The 13,145-nt window shown below is 39.5% G+C and overlaps 1 protein-coding gene across 1 annotated transcript in view; it reads right to left on the bottom strand.

Annotated features, from left to right (window-relative positions):
• The window catches only part of LOC126400767 (disheveled-associated activator of morphogenesis 1-like), a 43,897-nt gene that overhangs the window by 23,033 nt on the left and 7,719 nt on the right, over positions 1-13,145 (bottom strand). Inside the window, exons 2-7 of the mRNA XM_050061702.1 lie at positions 4,772-4,986; positions 4,579-4,668; positions 2,254-2,325; positions 1,863-1,957; positions 1,518-1,737; positions 909-1,022 (exon numbers count right to left, since the gene is read on the bottom strand). Coding sequence (XP_049917659.1) covers positions 909-1,022; positions 1,518-1,737; positions 1,863-1,957; positions 2,254-2,325; positions 4,579-4,668; positions 4,772-4,954 — 774 coding nt within the window. The 5' untranslated portion in view covers positions 4,955-4,986. The remainder of the gene's footprint in view (positions 1-908; positions 1,023-1,517; positions 1,738-1,862; positions 1,958-2,253; positions 2,326-4,578; positions 4,669-4,771; positions 4,987-13,145) is intronic.

The following is a 13,145-nucleotide window of genomic DNA, read 5'->3' on the forward strand; positions in this document are numbered from 1 at the left end:
GCACATGGTTCTCAACATGGACATCGACGCACAGAGGCACACTTGAGCAGTGGTATGAGATGACCCATACAGCAGCATTTGTTGACACTCTGGACACCTACAGTCATAAAAATGGCAAGAAAGTCTGTATAGAATGGGCAGGAGGGGAGGTGGATGGGTTAAACAAACACTGGACTTTCACCAGGGAGCCGACTGTTCATGTCCTGTGTGAAACCAAAAGTCAATGAAGTTGTTTTAATAACAGCGTAGTGTGCTAGTATGTGTTGTATACTATGCTAGTGATGTATGTCATGTTACGTTACATTACGTTAGTAACAATCGTGTTTATTTTAAGCCAAACCATGATGTTTTTACTAAACCTTACCACTTGCTTTTGATGCCTAAACCTTAGAAAGTGAACCTACATATTTTACCTATGTTTATTTGAAAAAACAAGAAAGCATTTAACAAACTGTACACTTCCTGATGCATGTAATGAGCGTTAATTGACACTCCAAAACTGATGCAGGAGGGTACCTAGTGCATCATATTTTGATGTGACAGGCCACCGACCTAACGTCAGTATTTGACAAGTTGAGAGTGAGAACTGATTAGCCAGCCAGTGTAGAGACACATGCACAGACACGTTCACATGGTCACACCATCTACCACAACAACTAACAGAGAAGCTTGAATTACAGCACACACACAGAGGTGGTGTGATTTAATTCTATGCTTGGGATGCCATTACTCCACTATATCTATACATAGCAAATAGTTACATGCTGCTATATTAATGCTCTGAATATTGTAGAATTCCTTTAAGCTTTGTGTCATCATGTCTAGAAATCAGAATCTATCTCCTCCACGCGTCCATGAGCCCCAGCAGAAAATGAAATAGAGCACAAACAAATGAAGCACAAGCAAACCTGAAAGCGTGTTCTCTCTGAGGCATATTTCTGGTAGTGCAGCATGGCTTCTAGTACTTTCTTATGGCCTCCTGGCACCAAACATACTGCACCAAGGATCTCTAACACTGCAACCTAAGGAGAGAAAGAAGATCAGACAATTACAAATGAGAGGGAGAAAGAATTTCATAATTATTTACTGGCACATGGTGATGTTAGATGGCCAAGTATTGATTGTTTGATTGAAGTAAAAGTCTGACCTAATAGAAATAGTAATAAAAAATGTGTGAGAAACACTCAGTTTGGAAAAGAATCATGAAGACTGAGCTCTGCAGGCAGTTCCTTCCATCTCATGACTGGTTTTTGTCAGTTGTGAGACCCTATATAGACAGGTGTTTGCTTCTCAAAACCATGTCCAATCAACTGAATCTACCATAGGTGGACTCCATTCAAGGTGCTTAAACAGCTCAACGGTGATCGAGAGAAACGAGAGGCACCTGAGCTAAATATCAAATGTCATAGCAAAGGGTCTCTGACATTTCATTGTTTTCTATTCAGTATATTTGCATTTGAACATTGCAAGCTGACTTTGGCTTTGTTATTCTGGGGTATCGATTGCACTGTGTGTACCTTGGTTTTGATGCTTTCAGTGGTGAGACTCTGTGCGATGATATTAATGCTCTCACAGTGACCCAGGACATGAGCTCTGCCCTGAGAGTTGTTCATCAGAGCTTTGATGCAGCCAATCAGTGAGGTGTGGACCTGAGAGTTGGTGGTCTCGTAGTCCATTGACTTGAGGAAATTCAGGATACAAGACAGGCCGTCCATCTCAATGAATCGTGTCACAAAACTGAAGGAGGTAAATCAGAATGGTAAAGATTATTCTTTAGGTCCCTGCAGTACAGGGAGGACGAAATAAAGCTTTGGTAAATTTCTGTATTTCCAGAATAACGTGTGTTAGAACTGGAATCGTACCTCATTGGCTGTGTTCTAAGCGCTGTCTTTAGATCATCCACGATATAATGTCTTCCCTGCTCTTCGTCATCCTCCAGTGACAGCAGAGTCTTCCTCTGGGAAAAGACAGGATAAACTAAATAATGCCCGTTTTTCATTATTCCAAATATGCTGTATATTCACTCAAAGGCAATGATGGAGACAGTTTGGCTCTGCCCCTTTGACTAATACAACCAAATGTTGGTAGTGTAGTAACAATCAATCTTAAAACTCACATTTTTTTTATAAATGTATTCAAAGTGTTTCCATAAAAATCATCAATATTTCCACATTTTATAAATAGAATTGGTAATAAAGCAAAATCTGTCTGTGAATAAACTGATGAACAGAATAAAAACAGAGTGTAACTCACAGCAGCCATGACCCGGAGCTGGTCAATATAATACTCTGGCCATCTGGTTGCTCCCTTATTCACCTCTGCCTCCTGCAATACACACATATACACACAAAGAGGTCAGTGTCATGGATATGCTTACATATAATAGACAACAAAGCCATGTGTCTGATCTTGCCTATTAGCCCCTTTATTGATGCTAGCATCTACTAGCAATTAGAGGTACTTTATCTTAAAAGGGGACCTATTATGTTTTTTTTATTTTCTGTCATATTTATGATGTTACAGTGACAGATGTTCATATTAAATGTGGCTGAAGTTTCAAATAATGACATGAGCATATGTAAAAGTAATCCCTTAATATGGCCATCTGCTCCAGGCACGCATGTGTTTACATTACATAGCCTACATTGCTACAATAAGCTACATTCTAACGTCAGGGAAACATGCAATCTGGTTTGTCGATGTTGTCAATTTTTCCCTGATTTAGGATCGTTTTCCTGCTGGAACATGTCCAGTTGGGCGTAGGAACTTTTAAGGGTGATTTTTCACGATAAAAAAGTGCCGCCATTCTCCATTATAATCATTGCTGTAATGACAGTGAAGGGACACCAAAAGGCGGAGATCTCTTTCCACTGCTATGCTGACGACACCCAGCTCTATCTTCCCCTCAAACCAAAAGACCAATACAAACTCACCATAATCTTCAACTTCATCAATGAAATGAAGTCCTGGATGGCAGTAAACTTCCTTCAACTAAATGAAGCTAAATCCGAAATCATTCTCTCTGGCCCCTCTGACAACATCAACCTGATATCCAACAGTCTTGGCAACCTGTCCACTCTTATCAAACCTCACGTCAAAAACCTTGGTGTCATTTTCGATTCTGCACTCAAGTTTGATCAACAGGTCAACTCAGTAGTCAAAGCCAGTTTTTTCCAACTTCACACCATCACAAAAATCAAACCATTCCTCAGTTTCAAGGTCCTAGAAAAGTCATCCATGCTTTCATTTCCACCCGCTTGGACTACTGCAACTCTCTGTAGACTGGAATTAATCAGTCATCTCTCTCCCATTTTCAAGTAGTACAAAACACTGCAGCCAGACTTTTGACAGGTATCCGAAAGAGAGACCACATCACCTCTGTCCTAGCCTCTCTCCACTGGCTGCCAGTGCAGCACCGTATTGATTTTCAACTTCTTTTATTCACATACAAAGCCCTGATTGGAGTGGTCCCCTCCTGCATGACAGAACTTTTAACCCCATACTCCACCTCCAGACCCCTCAGGTTAGCACTTATTTTACACTCAGGGGTGACCGTGCCTTTGTGGTCGCAGCCCCCAGACTCTGGAACAGCATTCCCCCTTCTGTCAGACTTGCCCCCTCCATCGACTCTTTTAAATCAAGGCTAAAAACGTTCCTTTTTACTAAAGCTTTTGAGTCCTCCTGATGTTGCCGTTGGGTTTATTTGTGCCTTGATCTATGTTGGTTGCTGTTTTTGTTCTGTTTATTATTTTACTTCACTTGTATCTCTTTTATTCATTTTTAACTGTGCAGCACTTTGGTCAACTTGGGTTGTTTTTAACTGTGCTTTATAAATAAATTTGACTTGACTTGAGAAATGCTGATCAATCCGAGCAGATGGCACTTTTTCATGTGGGGGGCTTAAAGAGACAGGCACTGAGAGTGTTTCAGACAGAGAGTATCACAGTGTTTTTGAATCCTAAAGCACATAAAGATGTTCTAGTAAAAACCCAAAATACAGCAACAAACTTGAAGATGAGACACTTCCCCACTGATGGCTTCTGCTTTCATAGAGCCTATTAGCTTCAAGAGGACACATGCAGGAGTTAGACTGAGAGAGAGTCATTGAATGATGAATGAATGATAAAATGAATAATAAAACAATGTATAAGTTACTTGCCAGATTGTTTGGTCATTAACATGTAAAACTAAGGCAGTGTGATTTGCTAGCCAGGATACCTTTGTTTGCTCCACAGGCAATATTAAGACCTCACTATGCTTCAAACTAAATAGCTGTTTAATAAACTCCTGAAATGGGCTGCGGCCGACAAGTTTTGTAGCATTCTGAAACAATCTGACATTCTTCACAAACTCATGTGAACAAGTGCAACATCATCAATCTCTTGTAGGAGAGACTGACAGTATGAGGTGCTGTATGATTCATCACTGTTCTCACCTCTCTCTGAGACCAGGCTTTTCACCACGCCTTCGGGTGTTTCTATTTCCAACATTTAAAAACACTTTAGCTATGTTCATGCCATGACGTAGTTCATTTGAAGCACACTGAACTCTTGTTGTCCCTTAGTTATAGTTTCTTACCATTCTTTTACTACAGTAGATCTGCCATTTTTTCTCTGCTGGCAAAGAAAACATGGCAGCTCTGTGCTCCTCTGTGAGGCCAAGCTCATCCTGGGATAGGAGACAGAAAGGGAGAACGATAAATATAAAGACATAAAAAGTCAGCTGTTGAATAATTATGGATATTTGAAGGCCTCTCTGGTGTTGTACTCACCACCAGCTCAGTGAACATAGAGTCCAGCTCTTGAGGGGGGGGCATGGGCAGGGTGGGCTCCATAGCCACAGTGTTGAGGTTATCATGGCAGTAGGTGATCTCTGGTTGTTCACTTCCTTTGAAGCAACAAGAAAACAGAGAGGACAGGTTACGCCCCTGGGGCTGCTTCTGCCGGGACGCCATGGTTACAGCGGGGACCTCAGCAGAAGGATTGACTGAAGAGGAAGACAAACAGTGTTAGTAATCAGATGTGTTGTCATTTACTCCCTGCTGGTACTGGTGATGCATTTTGCAGCAATACCTACAGTCAGAGATCAGACAAACTGAGGTCAAGCAAATACTATATTTGGGTAACTTTTGAATGATGTGTATAGTTTATAGTTTATTTTTTGCACAATTAAACACAAAAAAGACAAGAAAAATGAATGTGCAGGGAGAGGCAAAAAACCTACAGTCAGAGATCAGACAAACTGAGGTCAAGCAAATACTATATTTGGGTAACTTTTGAATGACGTGTATAGTTTATAGTTTATTTTTTTGCACAATCAAACACAAAAAAGACAAGAAAAATGAATGTGCAGGGAGAGGCAAAAAACGTGTGTGTGTGTGTGTGTGTGTGTGTGTGTGTGTGTGTGCATGAGGGGGACAATAGTTTATGCTGTTTTGACCCTCGAGCAATAAAAATGCATCATAATGACTAAAACAAATCAAAACTTGGACATTAATAAGAGGAGGAAAACTCATTACAAAACAGCAGTTACATTTTTTTTTTTGGGCATTTTTTGTAACACTTCATAGCGATACAGGTTTTTACCAGGTGGAAGAAATCATTACATAGTTAAGTTCTGCTAAATCTTATTGAAAATTGACCTTATACACTCGATGCATCTCAATAGACTCAAATGAAATTTTGGATAAATCTTTGGTGTACCTTTTTTGGCCACTGAAAATAATCAGGTTAGATTTTCTTAAATTCAAAGATCATTTATTTAATCTGAACCATGTAGCACAGGCAGTTCAACCAGCATTGGCATCTTTGACCAGTGAATAAAATTTGAATTGGAGAGAACAAGGGTTGTGTCATCTGCAAACATTATTGGGGAAAGCATATTTGAGACATTAGATAACTCATTTATATAATAATAATAATAATGATAATAATAATACATTTTATTTACTCAAAGACACTTTATATTGGTTAGATGAGGATATGGATGAGGAATACTTATTGTCCAAGAATGGATCTCTGCGGAATCCCACAGGGTTATCTAGCCTGTAGCATCATTAAAAACATATTTATAGAGTTTTTCTAATAAAAGGTGGGTTGATGGTTTACTGTATCAAAAGCTCTTGAAATGTCAATGAAAATACTACATGTAGTATACTCATTGTTCTCAAGTGCAGAGTTAACTTTACTGATGTTTGTACAGAATTGAATTTGAATCTAAGTGAAAATGAATGTGTTTATTTTTTTTCTAAAATATTTAATAAACATGGCGAAATAGAGATGGGTCTAAAACAACATAGATCATCTGCTTTAAACAAAGGTAAAACTTTGGCAACCTTTAAATCCACAGGCACAATGCACAAAGAAAATAAAAAGATGTGAACCGATGGCTGCAGTATAGACTGTTTCACCTATTTAACAAGATATACAGAAATATTGTCATGACCAGCTGATGATGATTTTAATTCATCAATTATGTCACTTATTTCATGGATACCATGGGGCTTAAAAGAAGAGATAATAGGAAAGCTTCTGGGAATAAAATCCAGTGGATAACCAAGACAAGGAGGGACTTTATTTGTTAATTCATAACCAATGTTAACAAAAATAAATAAAAATCATTAAATGTTTGAGCTATATCAAATGGATTGTTGAAAGAATTTTCCCCATCCAAAAAGACTGGGGGTAACTCTGGTGTAGTCTTTTCTCTTTGCAGGAACCGATTCATGACTTTCCACATGGTTTTAATATCCTTTGAACACCTCTTAAATTCTTCACTGAATTTTTATTTTATTTTATTTTTTTGCTGATGTAACTCAATCAGTATATTTGTTTCTATAAGATTTATGAACACTATGGGTAAGAGGAGTGGGATTTGAAACATGTTTTCTATAGATTTTTTTTTCCTGTACAGCTTAAATAAATCAGCTGTAAACAAAAGCTTTTTCAAGCCTTGGCTGTATTTCTTGATAGAACTGCCAGTTGGAAAACATTCATTGAAACTAAAGCTCATAACCTTCATAAACTTTTGATATGCAACATTTTAAGTGTTGATAAGCTGCTTTTTTGAAGTGGGGTAGTAAGGGGTCCTTATCCATAGACAGTATATTACATACACTATATGTTGGTCAGCACGCCCCCAGGTTGGAGAAGCAGGCAGGAGTGCCAACATGGTAGCTAAGCAATATAATGCTGTGGTCGGGGACAACAGCAAAACATATTTTAGCCACCTAAACAAATCTATTACAGTTTAAGTGTATGCTATATTGAGAATATTTTCACCACTTTACCTTTCTGTCAGACAGAACCAGTGTTCCCAGTGTTTCTACTGGGAAGCTGCTTCCCACTCTCAGTGCTCTCATCAATTCAACCAGCCTCCATTGATAAAAACAGTAACTTTGGCTCACTGAACATGGGAGCTGCTGGTCTACCACTGCTTTGATCAGTTAGTTACTTTGTGTTGCTGTGTGACTTCGGTGAATCCAAACTAACCCTTTTAAACACTGAATCCACACAACAGCACAAACAAATGAACTGATCGAGGCACTGGTAGACCAGCAGCTACATTTTTTTTGGCTGTTTGTCTTAATGGAGTTTGGCTTTGAAAAGAGCAATATAATGGCTTCAGCTCCCTGTCAGAATTTGCTCTCTGTTAGATTCCATGTCGAACGCCAGCCTGTTTGTCTAAACTGGGAGTGCACCAAGGGACATCTACTGTATCTGATACACTGACTTGAAAAACTACCTTATGAAGCCCCATTTCAAAAAATCCAAACTATCCCTTTAGACCAAACTAAGGACAGCTCAAGAGACATCTAATAAAACACCATAAAATATTTTTTTTAAAAAGAAAATTTGGGGGGGGGGAAAGTTTCCTTGATATTTGATATATAATGTTTCTAATATCAGTTTAATAGACACTCCTTGACACAAAATGTACATCAACTGAGCAGCTCCATTAAACTCTTGTCTTGTGTAACTTTAGTTCTGTAAGCAAGCAAATGAACTCTGCACCCTTAAACATGGTGCAGCTGAGGAGTCTGACTTGTAATCATGCTTTTTGAAAAGATGCCTCCCACCTGCCTCTTAAACACCAATACAGAGAGCGAGCAGACATATTTATTGGCCTGCACACCTAACATTGTGCATGCTGCACAAACACTTATCCTCCATCCATCAACAGCAACATGATCAAACACATACACACACAGCTACACACACACATATTCATTTGGGTGTGATTAACAAGCCACAACTGGAAGGGCTGTTGTTCACACAGCTGAGTCACGAGGTGTGGCACTACCATCACAGGCCTGTGCTCGATCATTATTCAAGGTTTGATTTATGATAGAAACAGAACTTTGGTATGTTTGGCCACTAAAGGTAGTTTCAGTGGAGCTGTGAATAACAGCAACATACTCAGCTCCTCACACTGTCATAATGCAAATGCAGATGGTACAAAGTCAGAGTCACAGCAAATATGTTTTCTCTTCACCAAGACTATCTTCCTGCAAAATACGACCCTGCGGGTAATTTATTCAAGCAGAAATTACAACCAATATGTACATTCAGTTTTAGAGGGTGACCTCTAGTGGCTGTAGTGATTATGACAGGAGCAAACCAGGAAGTCAGGTGAAGCTGTCATGTGATTGTTTTTCCAGTTCTGACCTTTTCACAGCATTACCCACATGTTTAAAAGTGCAACTGTTGACGTGATATATGAGCTGATCAGTCACTGACCCATAGTAAAGCTAATTTCAGCATGATCTCACTCCCAGGGCATCAAAATATGCTGCTTGGGAAGTTTCCCTGGCATTATTATAGTGACTCTGGGAGCACCCTGTAGCGTCTGTATAAGGTGCACCGGGCTTTCACCCACCTCCAATGTAAACCCAGTGTTTGTGTCCCATGTAAAACTAAAAGTCAGCATTGAGTTATTTTGTCACATCAGTAGTTATGTGACTCTACTGACATGACTAACTTCAACACTGATTTTTTCCTAACCCTACAAAGTAGTTTTGTCACCTAAACCTAACCACCCACTCCTTACTCAATTGGTCAACTTACTTGACTTACTGCTGAAGAGTTTTACATTAAGATACAACGTAAAAGGAAGCGTGCATCTACTTATGGACAGCAGGTTTGAGCTCATGACAGTGCAAGATGTAAATGTTAACGGCGTCATCCTCGGTTGCACCTGTGGCGTGCTGCTCTCTGCTTTCGACACTGATGATAATCTGGTTAATACAGGAAATGCTGATTAATGACTGGTTCACTGCTGGTAAGTAAACGCTGGCTGTAATGTCGTTTTATGGTTAGACTGGACTGACAGGAGGGTTAGGAGCAGCAGGGTGGTTATGTGAAGCATGCTGACCTGACAGACAGGCAGAGGCAGAGACACACCCTGACCTTCAGCAGGAAGAAGATGTACTGATTAAGGACCGCTAAGATCAGTGATATGAGATGCTTGATTCAAGTCTGGAATTTGTACTGCTTTTAAATGAAAACGTCTCATCAAAAATCACACAAAAATGTCTGGAAGCAGTTCCCTGTAGGGTCAGGTCAGTTACATAGAATTCTAAAGGTACAATAGCCTGTCGAGACGTATCTTCAGCTGATCTGCAATATTTACAAAAACCAAAGAAACCAACAAGGTTAGCCAACAATTAGCTACAACAGCTAATCCAGAGGGCCGATTATTGTGTTTGCTTTCTGCCAAATGGGAGTAGCAATGATAAATGTAACGTCTAGAGAGGGTGCCTCGGAACACTAAAAGGTTGTCCAGTCAGATAAGCAGAAGATCAGTGCTGAATTTCTACTGCATATTCAGCTCAACTCTGGGATTCTTAGTTGATGGTTGCCGGAGGCATTATGTTGTTAGGTGGTCCATTTGTCCCATTCTTATGAATGTAATATCTCAAGAACACCTTCAGAAAATTTCTTCAAATTTGGCACAAACGGTCACTGAAACTCAAGAATGATCTGAATAGATTTTGTTTGTCAAAGGTCAAGGTCACCGTGACCTCACAAAACGTGTTTTTTTCTCCAAAACTTAAGAATTCATACACTAACTATGACAAATATCTAACAGGATAAAATGAAGTGATGACATTTTATATTCAAAAGGTCAAAAGTCAACTTCACTGATGAAAAGTTAATGAAAAAAAATATTATATACATAATATATATAATAATAATTTCTCAGTTCTTCTCTACTAATACTTTTAATTTTTCTCACTTCCCTTGCCCCCCTGAAGCTCTCAGATCCAAACCCATTGGTTCTTACTGACGTCAAAAATCTTTAAAAATACCTCTGTTTTAATTGAAGGTGCTAAATATGCCCGCTGTTTTCCGTGGAGGCACGGGAGAAAAACAAAGTTTTCTTCATGAATTCAAGGTAACACAGCATGACAAAATAATATACAAATTGTCATTGTTGGGCAGTTAGAGTAATAACATTACTTTTCCAATAATGAGTAGTGTAACTAATTACTAAAAAGATTTCAGTGATAATATTACAGTTACCTCAAAACCAAACAACTTATTACTTGTTACTTTTGTTATCATGGCATTACTGACTTGAAATACAACATCACATCAGCAGATTAATTTTTGTAGTCGTAGCACTGCACACAGTGCGCAGGCATGCTAGGTTGGAAGATGGAAACATTTACCTTAGCAGCTGGAAATATTTCCATTACTTTGATTTTGTTGGGAGGAAAGATGACTAGAACACTATTCATGTAAGTAGTTGTACTAAAACTCTTTCTACTGCAAAAAATACTTTCTCAAACCTCCAGTCTGAAACACCTCGGCTACCACGACCAACAGCACAACAACATAAAGCTCCAGGAAATACACCCCACCCAAGGTGAGCCCTTCTCCACTGCAAAGATCAGCAGTAGCCCTACACTGGCTTAACAACTTCAACTGGATTTTAATAGTGGGCAGCTGCAGGCTACAAAGAGTAAGAAAGCTTGTGGGTGGATATGTGGTGGATGTAATGTTGCTCCATAAGTGACTCCCTGTCTTTTGGGCAGAACTTTGAGAAAGTACCGAGGTGGCTGTGGCTCAGAGGTAGAGCGGGCTGTGCACTAATCAAAAGATCAGCGGTTCGATCACCGGCTCCTCCAGTCTGCATGTCGAAGTATGTGTGTAAAAAGCGCTTTGAGTGGTCGGATGACTAGAAAGACGCTATACAAATGCAGGTCCATTCAAAATTGCACTCTATCTAGCTTTAGCTGCACTTACCGGCGATTACTCTGACATTCACACAGAGGCACACATCTGCATTTGGGGAGATACGCAATTACCAATTTTATGGAGTGTAACAGAAAAGTAACAGCACAAGTAGTAGTGTAATGAATTACTGTTGGTAGGGAGTAATAAGTATTGTAATGTGATTGATTTTGAAAAGAGTAATGAGTAATATATTACATTTTTAGAGTAACGAGCCCAACACTGCAAATGATCACTTTGTGAGTGAAGTATTTCTTTAACAGTACAGTACATGAGTGAGTGTTGTATTCCACCACAGATTTTTTTGCCCATGGCTGTTAGTAGAGAAAAGGTCAGCAATGCCCACAGTCAGTAAGATGATCTCCTGGTGATCATAAAATCCAAAACTCATTTCATGGCAAACACATCATTGTTTCCATATCAAAGTGTCGGACAGATCGACTCACTGACAGACAACAAAATCACAAAGAACTAAAAATAGTGCACGTTTACAGCTGATGTCCATGCATGTGTTGTTGGTATATAACAGTGTACACAGGCAGTGACCTTGCCTCAGTCATGTGAATGTGTTAAAGTAAGCTGCAGGACTCTAATAATGATCTGCACTGTGTGTGTGTCTGTGTGTGTGTGTGTGTGGTTATGTTGTGTATAGATTGATGATGACAGGGTTATAATTCATCCTGATGTTCAGATGAACCAGTCAGCTCAGAGTTCATAGGGTTTAATCAATACTTTATTGATCATTGGAGGGAAAGCGTATTTTCTTTAGCCCCGCTTCCACACAGGAAGTCAAAGGTCAGTGTCAGTGACAGAACAGCAGCGCTGGAACTGGTGGGGATTCACGGTCTCACTCAAGGACGATTCAGCCTGTAAATGTTTGCTAGAGCGTGTTGTTTCCCAACAGTAATGTGTGTTGTTGATGAGGCTGCAAACCACATGGTCTCGTCCAGCAGAAAAACAGAAGGCTTCTCAATCTGTCTCCTGATGAGCCATTTCCATCTCACAGTCTGCAGTCCTCAGTCTCAATGAATAAGACTGGTGTTATTCTATAGTTGTCATTCGTCAAAAGATCAAAACTAATAATGTCTCAGTCCGTCTCTTAATACTTTCTCACTTCCCTTGCCCCCCCTGTAGCTCTCAGATCCAAGTCCACTGGTTCTTACTGGAGACGTAAATCTTTAAAAACACCTCACAATTATAGTTTCATTTTGGACAAAAAAAAATCCCCAAAACAACAGGACACTGCAGTTTTTAGTAACTCAAACAAGAGGACTGTTGGGAACTATTTTCAGCTGCAGATTAATCCTCATCTGGTGTTGTGAGTATTTGAGACAGCAGGATGGTATGTGTGGGATTGGCACAAAATAAACTACAGTGAGTAGAAGGAGGAGGGAGCTGGTGGTTTGGGAAGCATTTTTTCTCATTTCACATCATTTCATTTCTTAAGGCCCTGACACACCAAGCTGATGGTCAGCCATCGGCCAATGTCAGCCCATCAGTGAGGGTCTGTTGTTCTTGTTATGGCAGTGTGTCCTGCACTGTTGGCCCTTGTAAGGTTTTTTTGAGCTGATTCAGCATGGTGAGTTGAAGATTGTGGAGCCCATCAGTGAATGATATGATTGGCAGAGGGAGTGAGATCGATTAATAATTGTTACATTAGGTTTAGATTATTTTTTTATTATTTATTTTTAGCCATTGAGCTCTTCAGCAGAAACGGTTAATAACTGTTTTGTGTTATTGTTAACTGGTGCACGGTAAATATCCTTTGTTCCTTTAACATTGTGTTGTGTTGTTAATGAATTGGCGATTAACCAAACTGGAAGAATCTCGTTTAATCTGGACAGACAGTCTCAAAACTTATAAGAGGGGCCTCCGCAATGCCAGAGCAAACTATTACTCAGCATTAAT

This window comes from Epinephelus moara, chromosome 14, assembly GCF_006386435.1.
Source record: "Epinephelus moara isolate mb chromosome 14, YSFRI_EMoa_1.0, whole genome shotgun sequence".
NCBI lineage: Eukaryota > Metazoa > Chordata > Actinopteri > Perciformes > Serranidae > Epinephelus > Epinephelus moara.